This window comes from Amblyomma mixtum, chromosome 5 (assembly GCF_055824585.1).
Source record: "Amblyomma mixtum isolate Tamu chromosome 5, ASM5582458v1, whole genome shotgun sequence".
Lineage (NCBI taxonomy): Eukaryota > Metazoa > Arthropoda > Arachnida > Ixodida > Ixodidae > Amblyomma > Amblyomma mixtum.
Window position 1 is genome coordinate 53,070,554 of NC_143016.1, and position 15,194 is coordinate 53,085,747.

Consider the following 15,194-nt stretch of genomic DNA (forward strand, 5'->3'; position numbering starts at 1 on the left):
ACTTTCATAATTTGCAAACAGAAATCTTTGCATGGGCACTATAAGCGATGCTGCTAGTATCACTGAGGCTTATGTAAAAACAATATTTTACTTGCCAATATACCAGAATTGGAACAAATGAAACTGAATTTTTTATTTGCATTTTTATGAAGTGAAATTGTCAATAAATGTCTTTGAACCTCCTTCAATAGGTACATTTTTAAAAATTAGGCAGTTTGGCCCAATTGGTAAGTTTTTATAATGATATGAAAACTTCCCTACAAAGTATCAGATTGGTTCGAAATAGTAACATCGAAATGCCCAAAATTTGTCAAGTGCCCGAGGAATCGTGGAATCACTTTATATTTTGAAGGTGCTCATTACGCTTGACATTAAGGAAAAACAAAAGCTGGATGCATAAAAAAATGGCATATGATGCGCTACCAGGCTCACTGTTTAGTGAAATATTAGGGCGAAAGCCTTTAATGGCTCATTGTTGACCGTCCGTCCGTCCGCGAAAACTGTCACATAATAGCTGTCAATCATCCTGATGACATCATCAGTGGTGTAATACGAGGTAACGAAAAATCACTGAATTCAGTGTGGCATAGTATTTCGTAACAATTAAGTAGTAATTAGTCATTAATGAGTAATTAGTCATCAACAAAGCCAGTCAAATCGGTGCAAAAAGGCTTTTGCCTCATGTACTTTAGATAGTCAAAGTGCCCCGCTAATTTTTATATACTACATTTGCTGTATGCAGTGGTGCTCCAGCCATTTCAAGTTCTGGAGCAATTTTTGGAGCAGAAAAATATCCATTCTGGAGCACATTTGTATCAGAACGATAACCCTGGAGCAACATGGGAACAGCATGAATGGAATAAAGGAGTCACAAAGAGTTTGTTCCTAACGAGATAAGGTTCAGCCATGCGTAGCTAGGAAAAAAACAATCACAAAAACAGAGAAAATATTTTATTAATGCTCACACTGCCTTGCACGCAAGTTCAACCAAGCGTGCTTGACTAAAAGTCCAGAGAACACGTTTACTAGAATCATTCTTTTTTCATGTTGGCTCTACAGTTAAACGTGGTCGTAACAAAATTTTTAAAAAGTCTGAGATTTTTCTTTACATCCAGGTTTCCGTTACATGTAGGTTTCGCGAAGTGAGTCAAAAGGACACTGCAGAACGGGAACCGAAATAAGAAATAAAAGTAGGTGCAATCACCTTGAAAACATTTACACAAAGCAGAGTTACTCGAAAGTCATAAACGTGGAGAAACTTTTTGCGATCACGCTGATAGTGTGCAGCAGCAGCTGCCGCCACCTCCTCTGCGACCCGCGCAAGGCGGGGGCACCGCGACCGAGCTGGAGAGGAACGCATGCGGCCGTGCCGCTGCCGTAGACCAACCGCGGAGGTTCTTCCCCGCTGCTCCCTCGCTGTAGCCCCAGGAAACAGACTCCTCACCTTGCGTCGCCGGCTATCTCTGCCGTCCCCGCTCCTGACACGCCAAAGTTATCGGCACCGGAATCATGCGAGCAACTACGCGGCAGTGATGGCCGCGCACTGCTCGGGTCTTTGCTACGCCCTATCATCTTTCGCTGCTTTTGAGCATGAACAGTTGTAACGCCACGTGGTATGACGTTCCAAAAGAGAAAGAGCCGGAGATGCGCCAACTGCAGCGGCTCGATGCGATCGGCGTTCCTCTCATGTCAGTTCGTGCTTTATCGTCACGGAACTTTAGCGTGGTTCTAACAAATTTTGAGTGGTTCAGCACTAACAGATAGAGGGCGTAGCCAGTTCGTTACATCAAGGTCAACTCCCGCAACACCTTCACTGCATGAAGGTCTGAAATACACGCGCTTCAATGGGGCCGGCGATTGTCTTTATGACTAGGCTTCACCGGACGCTCCCTGCTCAGCTTTTTTCCCTACAGGAGCCGGCTTCAAAAAATGTGAAGTAACAGCCTCTCCCGAGTTCCTTCCTTCCTCCATAATAACTGGCTGCTAAATTCTACCACAAGGCAGCCCACCAACGCCCTTTGCCAACTGCGAAAACGTTTTAGTAGGTTGTCGACCGAAATCCTGAATGGCTCTAAATATAGTTGCTTTCCTGCGACCGTGTCTTCTTTTTGGAGCAGCTAAGGCGCAATATTGATCAATTTGCCACTTTTGGAGCAGACTGGTGCAGCAAAATGCAAATGTATCAAAATGGAGCAAATGGAGCAGCTGGACCACCACTGTGTATGGCACAAAAAGCCAACTTATTTTTGACAAGAGGCATGCTAAATATGACTGAAACAATGAAATCACTCCTAGGCGAAGCACACACTCAGAAGCTGCGAATTCACTGTGTACGCAATTGTGTGCAAAGTGTCTAAAAAGGATAGAGTATGGAGACAGAACTCACCTTCCACATTGTTGGTTTCAGGTGCTCCTTCCTCCTCACTAGCACTCAGTGTCTGCGAAGATGAAGCTTCCGCAGAAGAATCACCCAACGACGATGGAGCTGGAGACGCACCCCTACTGGCCTCAGGTGCCGGTGAGGGACTGTCTTCCGCAGTCGAGGATGACACCATACCACCTGCATCGAACTCCAGGTTGGCTGGCTCACTGTTGGCACGGTCAAAGTCACATGCAGAAAGCTCGTCTGCTGGAGCCGGCCCCTCCTCGTCAGAGTCCAGCGTGTCCAGAACACCACTCAGGTTTTCAAGAGAGGAGGGGGCACCCCCTTCTTGAAGCGACGAGTCCTGCTCCGGTGTTGCCAGAGGAGCAGCCCTTGATGCTGGGGCACCGGTTGCCTCGCATGCTGTCGGGAGGATAGCTGGGCGTGTCCTTCTTGGCAGTGTCGGGGGTGGGCTCGTGTCACCCGCGGTCAGCGAGGTAGCGCTCGAAGAGGCCAGGCTTGTTGAGCTCTCGTCAGAGTCTGCTGGCCCTTCCTCGACATCTGCGGCGAGGCTGGCAACTTCTTCTCGGTGCCTGGTATGCTTCCATGATGAAGAGGTCACCTCATCTGCTCTCGCAACAACGTCCAAGGCCCGTGAGCGTTCCAAAGGCCTGTGGTGGTGGTGACGCTTGGGGCCCTTCTGCTTGGGTGGCAGCGGGGGCGGCTGGTCAACGGAGGACGTGAGCCTCGGAGCGGCCTCCTGTTGCATCATGTACTCCATGTTGGCAGCAAAGGAGGCGGCGGGGGCTGCTGCTCCAGAGGCAGTGGGCGGTGGTCGAGGGGTTTGGGAGAGCCGCCTCGTCACTGCCTGAGGTGCAGCAGCAGCTGCTGGAGAGTGCAGGCCATGTTCGCTGTTTGAGCGGACACTGCGACGCGCTGCAGGCTGGGCAGAGTCTCTTCTGGGAGTTGGCTCTGGATCCCCCGCGGAAGATGTCGAAGAGGATGACGATGAGCTGGGAGGCGGCGGCACATTGCCATTTCCGTTTGGTAGTGAGGTGGTTCTGGCCGTCAAAGGAGGGTGGTGTGGTGTGGAGGCAGGCGGTGGAGGCGCCTCGGACAAAGCTGGTGGGCTTGAAGGGCATGGCTCGGGAGGCACATCCGACACATATATTGGGTTGTGGACCTGTCGAATGTGGGTCCAAGGGTCTACTGCAGTGAAAAGAGGACAGCCAGAATGAGGAACTGAAGTGGGAACATCGGTGTCACGCTGAGCAAAGGCACCCCAACTCACCTGGGCCATGCTCCAGCACAAATGTGAAGAACAGCTCCCCCGTCACATGATCTGAGGGCGTCTTGCTGGAAAGGGTGAAGCTCATCTCTACAGGAACACCACTGGGTTCAAAAAGAAGATAAAGATATGAAAATAAACAGACAAAATGTAACACTGCAGCTAACTTAACAGCTAGCACATTATTATAACAGTTTAAAAGAGTACAATAAGATGCGACAACTGTTTTAGCCAAAAAAAAAAAAGGGAACCTTGAAAAATAAGTCTAAGTCATGAAGTAAGTCACGAAGTAAGCACACAAGCTGAAAAAGTGCTAAGTGTCCTAAAACGCAGATGTTTTAAAAACTAACTGACATAGTCTCCATATGTCACATTTCACGTTCAACAACTTGTCCGGAAATCTAAGCAGGAAACAGAGGACAAAGTGGCGGCACCAACAAGGTGTGTTACCACACTCACCCAGTGCACCGGTCCAGCAGATCCCAGACGCGAACAGCAAGACGACCCAAGAAGCGGCCGATGATTGGCCTGCTGCGGGCAAACTTGTCCTTCACCTCGAACTCCAGCACGTCGGAAGGGTAACCGATGAACTCGTACTGGCCTGGCCATGAGGGGTGCACCGTGGACTCTGCAGCGCCAGTGCGGCAGATCTGGCCATGGTGCGGAAGCAGCAACACACCGTCTCCCAAACCAGGCTGGACACCCATCTTCACATATGGGTCAGGGTTGAAGAACATCCCTTTTTTCAGGTTTCTTGCGTGAAGGTCTGCACGGAACAAAGCAGCAGCAAACAAACCCATTAAACTTCTTGGCAACCCAAGAACAGATGGTGCCTCTGAGTGATAAAGCAAAATAACTAGCATCATGCACATAACAGACGACAGCCATGCAAATTGGCACGGGTGATACAGTCAAACCTGCTCAAACCGAATCGGAGTTCCTAATAGTGTTCTACACCAATAACGAGCATGAACACTTTGAAAACGTCATGCAAAAGTAGAGGATCTCTGCACACCTGTTTCAACCATATTTTGAACACATTTCACTCACCCTCATTTCATCGAATACAGGCTAATAAGTTGCACCATGAGCATATGCAATGTGTGCTGAACACGCATGTGCACTTTGGATGGACAGTCCAAGGAATAGACTAATACCACACAGCATGAGAGCCTGAATTGAAGGGTGGACTCTTATGAAGTGATACCCTCGTTTCGAACAGCAATAAAAATGTCACTATTCCTCAGCTACAACATGGATCCTGCTCTCACCCTGCTCAATCTACATCAGAACTCCCTGGTGTGAATGTACTTACTGGTCAAATAAAACTTGACCATTTCCATTGGTATCTGCTGCGAAGAGTAGCCCACCAGTACGTCGGAGCCATGGCCATTCTGAAAAAAATTTGATAATAATTGCTGCCGATTAAAAGGCTTTAGGAGCGACTCTCTTAACAACGAAAAAAAAAAGCCTGGGGGACCAAAAGCATTAGAACACACACTGTGCTGCAGTTTCACAAGAATTTTGACACAGCAGGTGACGTTTCTCTGTAAACATGACGAAGCTACGCTGAGTTAAAAAAAAGAACGAGTAAAAGGGCAAGCGAAGAAGTATCAGAATTCGACAAGCTTCAAGGAGTAGAACGTACGAAACTTGCAAGTAAAGCATGCATAGTCATGTCTTAGTCATTGAAATGGTGACATAAGCACTGTATAAAGCGGCTGGAGCGGGCTCGGAAATTTTAATTTTATCTCTTTTTTTTTTGCATATGCTACTCTTTGTATAAAGTGGCGACGGCCCTTAAAGCGCACAGTGCAGGGTTGGGGGCACACGATGACATCATCTGTGGGGGCGGTCCATTTCCAATGCAGAAATGCTTGCTCTGAATTAAGAAAACTAAAGCCACTGAAGGCAAAGCCTGTGGAGCATTTTTTGGCATCATTTGATGACGCACAGAAGAATGTGGTCGAAGGCAGCATGAATATGAAATCTCACCACTCGTGATGTCAACACCAAGCTTCCCGGCACTTCTCCCCCACTACAGGGAGAAGCCAAAACTTTTAATAAATTATTACGCCACTATGTTAGATGCTAACATACACATAAAAAAAACTTGGCATGCTTTATCTACAGGATCCATAAATTCAAATCGTTGAATCTCGTACAATTCTCAAAAACTGGTTCAGCTTCCCTTTAAAGTAGTTGATCCTTGCTAACTGTAACAGAGTTTCACAGGGCAAAAATAAAAACACAGTGGGCAGAAAGCCCATTGTGATGGATATCAGCCAATTTACATTGCGATTAGTGGCGAAGAGGAACAAGTGCTTCACCACTAATAGAGTTGACGGCAAAAAGTTGCTAGAGTGCAAAAATTCAACATTTTGCACATCCCCATCCCTGAAAGCAAAACAAGCAGTAGGCTTTACCATAACATGCAACATTTCACACATCCCCATCCCTGAAAGCAAAACAAGCAGTAGGCTTTACCATAATTCCTGTGGTGTCAGCCGACCTGCAGATGGTCACCACTGGGCTCACGGCTCTGAGTGTGCCACTCGTTCCATGGTAGTAGCGAAAGCACACATTTGTCGTCTCTGCAACAAGAGCATGTTTCCTGTGTCATGGCTCACTGCTGAAGAGAACGGCTGTGCATGAGAGCTAGAGAATTAATGACTGACAATATACTATGGTGATATACGAGCTGTAGCTTGCATGCCCTCTCCGTGATACACAGATGCATCAGGGGTCTAATACATTTTGTCACGCAGACTGAAGTGACAAACTTTTGGAAAGGGCAGAGGAGCGAAAGGTCACGGCTCCTACACGCTGGCAATGACCAAAGCCCTTGTGCGGGCTATTTGGCTTCTGTCACAGGCATTTTGCACTGAAGTGCAACGAGTTCAACAGTCAATGACCAATGCTTCTGTCGCCTCAGATGTCATTTTATGAAAGTCATGTTTTGACTCCGAGGCCGGTATATTTAGTTAGAAGTACTGCTGTTTCTTCTGTTAGAGACAGCAGTATTATATGGTAGAAGATTAGCACTCACAGATTAGTACGTAAAGTATGTCTAATTTCGGACCATGGTGCAGAAGCAGCAACAACACCGTCTGCCATATGGGTCAGGATGTGCCTTAATCACAAGGCACGGTGAGCAACTGGCTTGTGCCAAACCAAAATAGTCAAAGTGGTGTGACAAGGAAGAAGAAGAAACCGCGTCACAGTGCTTCCAGACCAAAGGCTGAAATCTTTAAAGGCCCTGGGACACATGACAAGGCCCAACAAGCAACACATGGCTTGCTGGCTATGTGTCCGAGACCATCCACATAAACTACGCAGGGCGAAGTTGTATTCAGCCCTTAAAGGGACACTGAGGACAATCTGAAGTTGACCTGCACCAGCAGGGTACTGCATTTTAATCACAGGAAGATCACTCTCATTGAAAACGGAGCTTTGTGGCTGATTTTGCAAGTAAAATGACTGCAATGACACAAATATATTGGTGTGGATCCCCGAGGCTACGTTAAACTGCCATTCACTTCAAAATGGTAGCAACCCGTTCACGTAAAAGTTTGAATCGCCTGGCGGGAACATTTCCGAGTCCAATTTTAATGCCAATACATGTATGTTTTCTCGCCGGACGAACAACAACACAGCCTGACAATCAGCCTTTACAGAGAACGATTACTGGACGGAGTTGTCCTTAGTGTCCCCTTAATATGGCGCAGCTCTAAGAACTCCCCGAGCAGTGCGGGGGCCCACCTTCGACGAACGCGTCCTTGCAGTCGACGCTCCAGAGGACCTGCCCCTTGGCGGTGTTGCTGGGGGGGCAGCGCTTGTTCTTGTGCTCGAGGAAGCGCAGCGGGTCCGTCTCGTCGGTGCGGTAGAGGCCGATCCAGTCGTCGGGGGACACCTCCTCGCGCACGTCCCAGCTGACCAGCAGCGGGGGCTCGCCCGGCGCGAGCACGTAGCGCGTGCGCGACACGCTCAGCGAGGAGCGGCCCTGCAGCGCCGGCAGCCGCCGCGGGGGCACGCCGGGGGCCTCGGCGGGCGCCGGCGGCGGCGGCGGCGACGAGCTGCGCCGCCGCGGCACGGGCGGCTGCTGCTGCTGCTGCTGCGCGCCCAGCCGCAGCCCGTGCACGGGCGGGCTGGCGATCATGCCCCCCGCGCCCCGCCGACCACCCGCATGGCCTCGGGCGACGACGGCGGCGCCGGCCGGGGCCGGAGGAGGAGCTGCGCGCCGAAAGCAGGGGCATCGTCGCACGAGCACATTCATCAGGCAAACACTAGCTTGACGGAACAGTGTAACGCCTACTACTACTACTACTACTACTACTACTACTACTACTACTACTACCAATGCTGCTGCTGCTGCCGCGGTACAAGCTGTGCCATGACGCACCAGAAAGTAGACACCTCCACGGCCACGCAGTAGAACCTACAAGCGCGAGACGACGGTCTTCACAACGTGCTGTTCCACCACGAGCCAACAACGCAGGTCCGAAAGCCGTCGCCTCGTGCTCATGGCTTGCATAGCCGCACTCCAGACATGTAACGTTCGGGTCGTGGTAACCAAGTGCTTCTAGAAGTGGTCCTGCGAACGCGTGCCTCCCGCCAAAATGAAGGCGTCGCTGCCATACCCCACTGTCGACAAGGCACATCGGCCCTCGAGCTCTGTGTGAAGACTTAAATACATACTTAAATACATAAGGCGTTCTGTGCAGTCGTGTGTAGCCAACTTATTGCGCGTACGTTGCAACGCGACGCGCTGCTATTCTTTGTGAAAAACAGCCAGAAGTGACTGAGCTCGCTGCTTGCCAGGGTAGAAATTCAGCAATCGGACGACAAACACTGCGCAAGCGCAAGACAGGATAACGACGTCCGCGGCAAGGCGGATGTCCGGGGCGGGAAGCAATGGCAATGCGACACATCTCCCAACGCTCATGTTCCGTCAGTGAGCATGCAGTTCCGCGGTTTCAAAGCCGGATAACGACAACCGCAGCAGTGCTACCGGAAAGCAAGTAACTGCATCCGCTGATCTAATTTTGTTCGCTTAGTCCGGAAAGTGGGCTCGATTACTGCGGACGCTAGCAGCAAAACTGCGAGGCACTTGACGACTTTTCAGAAATTCGCTCGCAGAAGACGGCATTCGATGCCCCCCTCCCCCCAGTTTGTGCAGTCGTGTTACGCAAGGGTCAGGGAACAACGCAAACACGGTGAAAAAGGCAACCGAGACTCCACGAGCGCTGACCAAGGGCGGCTGCTGCGCTAGCGGTTTCGACTTTCGCTCGCAGTGAAAAAAAAAAAAAAAAGAAAACGCCGCCGCATCAGCAGCCTGCGCGACGCGCCCGGGGGAAGGCGACAAGGCGCGCCGCGAAATACCGGTAGCGCGACAAACGGCGGGGAAGAAATCTCTTTCAATGCAAAACCCGTCCTTTTCAGGAGGCGTCCCGCACAGGATACGAATGCAAAATATGGGGCAGGAACATGTCAGGAATGAGTGCGGCGTTTGAAGCGAGCCGCGCTTCCGCCGGGGGTGCCTGCTGACTGCTTTCCGGCAGCGATGGGGGGGGGGGGGGGGGGGGGGGGGGGGGCTTGCCAAGCAGGCCTGCTACGAGGAATGAAATATACAGATCGTTTTCGGAATGCGCGCCGAATGGGCCAGAAACGCTCCGGAGGAAGCCACGGTGATTGACGCGCACGTCGAGGCAATATGGGAATGACACTTCATTACCATGCAGTCAAGGACTACTCCCAAAAAGTAAGAGCGAGAAGCATGCATAAGTAAAATTAAACTTCATCGCTGAGGGCGAATTAAACGTTCCCTTTCGTGCTGCTCGCACCTGCAAGAGGGCTAAGCTGCCCGCGAGAACGTTATGCTTATCTGCATAACTGGACTCCTAACGTCATCGCGACTGATCTCTTGAATGCACAGACCAGTCGCGGCGGTGGACGTTGCGTTTTGAAGCGCGGCATGCGTCTGTGTGGTCGGTGGTACCCATAACGCCTACGCGCCAAAAAAGCCTGACGCGCGCCAGCGCACCCTTGCTCCATCTCCACTCCGAAAAGAATCTCCCGCACTGGCGCGGAGAACCCTAGTCCGGCCAGCCAGCCGTGCAAACGCGGTGGCCCAACCTCCCGACGTCAGGGACGGCGGAGCTGACGTGTGTATGGTTTGCTCATGCGGCGGCGACCTCGCCCCAAGTAAGGCTGCATATGCGCGAGGTTTCGCGCTTATGCAGCTGCTGCTTGTGCAAGCGTCAAAACGGAGCTTGCAGTGCATGGAAAACACCATGCCAGTGATTTATGCAGCCAGGCGCAAGGTTACGGGCACCGCGCCCGTCGACGTGCAGAACGAAGCCTTGCGAACGAACCTGGAATGGTAGTGGGACGACCTCCCACAGCAAACCTAGTAGTTTGTTCGAAACTGATTGGTTTATTGGGGTTTAACGTCCCAAAGCGACTCAGGCTATGAGGGACGCCGTAGTGAAGGGCTCCGGAAATTTCGGCCACCTGGGGTTCCTTAACCTGCAGTGACATCGCACAGTACACGGGCCTCTAGAAGTTCGCCTCCATCGAAATTCGGCCGCCGCGGCCAGGATCGAACCCGAAATCGAATTAAAATCCTGTGAGGACGTATTGAAGGTATTAAGACACTAGGGACGCGAAAGCAACTAGCGTGCCTCAGGTAGCACTGAGCGACCTCGTAAGAGCGACAGTGCGAAGGAATGCTTCATGTTCAAAATCAAGGCGGAGATGAGCGAACTATTGCCGCACGGTATGCGGTTCAGATGGGAGGCCGGCGAGTTTTCCACCTTCAAAAACAAGATTAGACCGTCATTTAACGCAAGGAACTGGAAAGAAATACTCGAAGGGCGAAGTTCCCAATCCAACCAAACGTGTCAGCTTTAGAATGTTGTTCCAATCATCGCTCATCATCATCATCAGCCTGACTACGCCCACTGCTGGGCAAAGGCCCCTGCCATGTCTCTCCAATTAACCCTGTCCTTTGCCAGCTGCAGCCACCGCATCCCCCCAAACTTCTTAATCTCATCCGCCCACATAACTTTCTGCCGTCCCCTGCAACGCTTGCCTTCTCTTGGAATCCACTTCTCATGGGATCCACCCTTACAGACGAGCGGTTATCTTGCCTTCGCATTACATGCCCTGCACATTTCTTCCTCCTAATTTCGAATAGGATGTCATTAATCCGTGTTTGTTCCCTCACATTCTCTAACCGCTTGCAGTCTCTCAAAACTACACCTATCAAGGCGAAAGCCTTTAATGGCTTATTCTCCCGTCCGTCCGGCGTTACATCCAGCGCCTGGGGTGACTCATCGACAAGCGCAGCTGACGTCATCAAACGGATGACGGGTGTCCAGAGAGATATGCGAGACAGTTACAGAGTAATTTCCTTTCCTCAAATACAATTTTCATTCTCTTCATTAAGGCCCCTCTTTCTTCTTTCACTCCCACTTCCTCCCTTCCTCTACAAACGGATGATGGGTGTCCACCGAGATATGAGAGACAGTTATTGCGTAATTTCCTTTCCTCAAGTACAATTTTCATTTTCTTCATTACGGCCCTTCTTTCTCTTTCTTCTTTCGATCCCACTTCCTTCCTCTAAGGTCCGGTTCGGGTGTCCACCGAGATGACAGAGAATCACTGCGCCATTTCCTTTCCTCAAACAGCGTTGCGTGCCCAACCGGCAAGGCATCGCGCCGACCGGGTAGTGATGTTCAATGAACTCCCTGGCAGCGAGCGCTACAACATGCAGTCGCGTTCCACTCCTAAAGGCGAAGCTTAAGCGTCATTAATTAGCCATTAATTTGTCATTATTAATTAGTCATTCTGTATGACGTCATCCAGTGCCACAGAGGCAGTCAAAGTGGTAGGGAAAACGCTTTCGCCTCTACGCACTTTCGACAATCAAAGTGCCCCCTGAATTTTCATCTTTCCATAGCTCGCTGCGTTGTCAACTTTTCGTTATCATCCATGTTTCTGCCCCATAGGTGAGTAATGGTAAGATACCGCTGTTATATACTTTTCTCTTGAGGAATATAGGACCTCCCGCTACCAAAGTTTGTTACCATATTAGGTAACGGTAGTTGGGCTCCAGTCGGCATGAGCTCTTCCGCAAAGCGCACAGACGAACACCGCAAAACGAAAGCGGTCTAAGATCGTGACGTACGCTCAGGTTCTGAAACACGACAGCTTTGAGGTCCTGGACAGCGCTGTAAGGGCAGGACAACACCATCTCGGTAAGATAAGAACACGACACACTAGTTAAAAATATGTCAAATGTATTTGGGTTTAGCAAAATAAAACTGTAGGCGACTAATAGCGCTATTTGCTTAAAAAATTTACAACGTGCATTTGACTATCAAATGAAAGAACACGTACCCCCTTTGCCGAAAGTAACCGAGCAACAGGTTTTTGCTTCTCAAACGTATAACGCGAGCATTTACAGCAGCCCTAAAGACCGAACGGTGCCATAATGTAAGTACAAGGTCTTACCTTTTTTTACACAGAATCAGAGCTTAAGGGCTGTCATGAGTGCTTCGCTACGCGGCTAACAAACAAACAACCTGTGCCGGGTTACTTTTTGGCAAAGACTACGTCCGTGCCACAACGACGTACGAAAACGAGTCAGCTACGAAATCGAACGACACAGAGCTTGTTACTTATTTTCGTATCTGAGTGCGCTCCAAATGCTTCAAAACGACGCACGTCAAGCAATCCCTGCGACGCTCAAACGGTACAACGCACAAAAAAAAACAAAACTGAGGTACAAGCGCGAGTTACAAGTACGCGGTCTTATCCCATTCACCACGCTCTCGGCAACTTACCGACTGCGAAAACTCCTTATCAAGATCGAAGAAGACTGCACCGACAACACGTAAGAAACCGTCGCGTCGAAGAGAAAGTCCTCCCACAACGCGGTGCACGGTCAACAAACTCAAAGGGGCGCACAACCCGCTGTACACATCAGGTGGCAGAACAAAGCGGCTGGCGTGTACAGGGCACCACCTTATTTGACGGGGAACGGAGAAGTGGATCGGGGTAACGGGAGACAAAGCAACAAAGCACGCACCTACACCTCGGACCGCAAACTCAGCCGGCTATCTCGGCCTTGTTTCTCACTCTCTCCCACGCGCTTTCGCCCAGGGCCGATCGGACAAGCGCCGCTACGACGGGCCACAACACCGATTAGACACCATCCCACGTCGTACACAAGCGGCGAAGCCGAGCTCGCTCGAGCGACCTTCAGAGATCCTCGTCGGAAGAGAAACGGAGACCGAGAAGTTGTAAAAGAAAGAAAAGAAAAAAAGAAAAATGTGCGGCAGGAAGCTGTCTAGAGTGCGCGACTCGCGTTACAAGAGCATGTGAAGCGGAACTTCACCCGCCGAAGGCGTAACTCAAGACGGCGGGGGGTCACCGCGCGAAGAGGAGCAACAGCAAAGAGTGCTGGCGACACCAACCTGAACAAAAAGAGTAAATAGGAAAGATACAAAAGGATTCCGAACAAAGAGACAACTAACCAGAGCGGCACAGAGAAAAGAAAAATCGTCGCAGGCTTCGGCGACAAACAGAAGACAGATCAGGGCTTTTCCTTTCAGAGCGCGTACGCGCAGCGTAAACACATGGGGCGAGCGACGGCCGTGACCGCTCAAACACGCGGAAGAGACGGCCTTTGCAAAGGAAAGGCCCTTCTGCCGAGACGAGGGGGCGCAGACCGTAAACGCAAAATAAAAGCGGCAATTCTCGCGCCGTCAAGGTCGAGCGGCTGTCACAAAAGCTTTACGATCGGGGGATCAGCGGCAATTTGGGCACCACAGTCGACTGACTGCGCCAGAAAGGATGGACGGCTGCGTGCGGCACTTTGTGTCGCGACTGAAACTGCGGAATCGAGCAGCAAACAGGACACAGGCACAGCCAAAGGAGTGGCGTCAAAGCGCGTTGGGCAATCAGGCGCTGCCGGCGACGCCGACACGTGGCCAGCCGTCGACGAGACAGTCTGACGCGACTCAGGTCAGCAAATACACGTGCGCCTGGACGTCTCGGCAAAGCTAGCTGCACCATACCGCAAGGAAACACAGCTCTCGGAGTGCACTAACTTTTCTCCACTGACGCCTGCCGCTGCGCCAAATCGTTCCAACTAGTCAATTACCCGGATGCACAGTACTCAATGCAGGTACTACACTTTAAATAGGAACTGCACTCTCGAGCCGAGCAGTCTTTCGCCAAATGTAGTATGCAGCACGCATCCCATTGCGATCACATTAAACAGCATTACTAGATATCTTCGAGATCTAACCATCAACGTGGAAGCAAGCGCAACTTTACTCCATCCAAAGATCCAAGACATGCGTGCAGCCAGCTGTAGGAAAGCCTTCAGTCCTTTAGTGACGCTTGAGAGTGATCTAACACAAAAAGCGACAACAGAAATGACGAGCTACTGCGCGAAGGAGCGAGAGCTGCCACAGTACGCTGTTCAAGCTGAAACAACCGCGTAAGGGAGCATGAAGTTAAGCAATACCATATGTGCTCGATACGGACTGGCCCGGTCGTGACACAGATCTCGGAAAACCGGAGCTAGGATGACTAACCGCGCGAGTGGCTTCTTTCGCAACCCTTGACAGGCCTGTTAAGTAGTGAAGCACTCAAACGCCTGACATTTCGCTACACCGAGAATATTCTGCAGCCTGCTTACGCTCGGTTATGGGTGTGGGACAGGGTATGAAAAAGAGTACAGTCTGATCAGAGCTAACGCGGCATCCTTGCCTTGCATTAAGGTGCTCCTGTACTTACATAAGTGGTCCCGTAGCGCGTGAATAACACAATGCAGAAGGAAAGTCAAAACTGTCAAAATTCGCAGATTACGAGCGCACTAAACTTTCGACGGAGGCATTTGCGAAGAACACGAACGAGTTACGCACGGATATGTGTAGCAACAAACCCGGGCTTCGGCGCAGCAAGAGAAATATTTGGTAGCCAGACGAATACAGGTGGAAAGCGCGCGAGGAACCAGCACTTGAGAACGCTCACGAACTTCAGACCCGAGGAATTTCGGCAGCTTTCGCAGGTCGGGTGGGCTAGGATGCAAGCGCTTACTACTGACAAGCTGGTATCACACGAAAGGGAAAGCGCTCGGAGCAGTCAGCATGGTTCAGCTGTCTCCGACTGCACTTGGTGGCTTTCGGATGGCGTGCGCATCGTTTTCTGTACAATACGACAACCGACAAGTTAAATAAGGCCAGGGAGAGATGGAAATTGGTACAAAACGTTAGGCTTAGTCGATAGGAAGCTGGCAATATTTCATCACAGTAAGCGTTTAATACCCATCGCCCCAAAGAAAACGACGGAACTACAGCCAGCGTTCAACTCATACAAACAACATGCAGATCCTTACCTTGCACGAGAATCCTAACACGAGACTTGGATCACAATCATAACAAATTCTCTGCACCGAGCACCACTCGCGTTACATGCCCACCATCTTGTTACGCCCGCCTGGCGGAACTGATCGAAACACCAAGCAAA

The 15,194-nt window shown here is 50.7% G+C and overlaps 1 protein-coding gene across 3 annotated transcripts in view; it reads right to left on the minus strand.

Annotated features, from left to right (window-relative positions):
- Nucleotides 1–15,165, minus strand: part of LOC149342172 (E3 ubiquitin-protein ligase HECW2-like) — a 48,156-nt gene extending 32,991 nt beyond the window's left edge. Inside the window, exons 1-7 of one of the 3 annotated variants that reach the window (XM_089544436.1) lie at nucleotides 15,064–15,165; nucleotides 7,413–7,883; nucleotides 6,138–6,244; nucleotides 4,966–5,044; nucleotides 4,110–4,416; nucleotides 3,654–3,754; nucleotides 2,387–3,568 (exon numbers count right to left, since the gene is read on the minus strand). In XM_089544436.1, coding sequence (XP_089400562.1) covers nucleotides 2,387–3,568; nucleotides 3,654–3,754; nucleotides 4,110–4,416; nucleotides 4,966–5,044; nucleotides 6,138–6,244; nucleotides 7,413–7,809 — 2,173 coding nt within the window. In that variant the 5' untranslated portion in view covers nucleotides 7,810–7,883; nucleotides 15,064–15,165. Of the gene's footprint in view, nucleotides 1–2,386; nucleotides 3,572–3,653; nucleotides 3,755–4,109; nucleotides 4,417–4,965; nucleotides 5,045–6,137; nucleotides 6,245–7,412; nucleotides 7,884–12,499; nucleotides 13,589–15,063 lie in introns of those variants that run through there. The other 2 variants (XM_089544434.1, XM_089544435.1) reach the window with 2 other exon arrangements.
- Nucleotides 15,166–15,194: the final 29 nt, after the last annotated feature.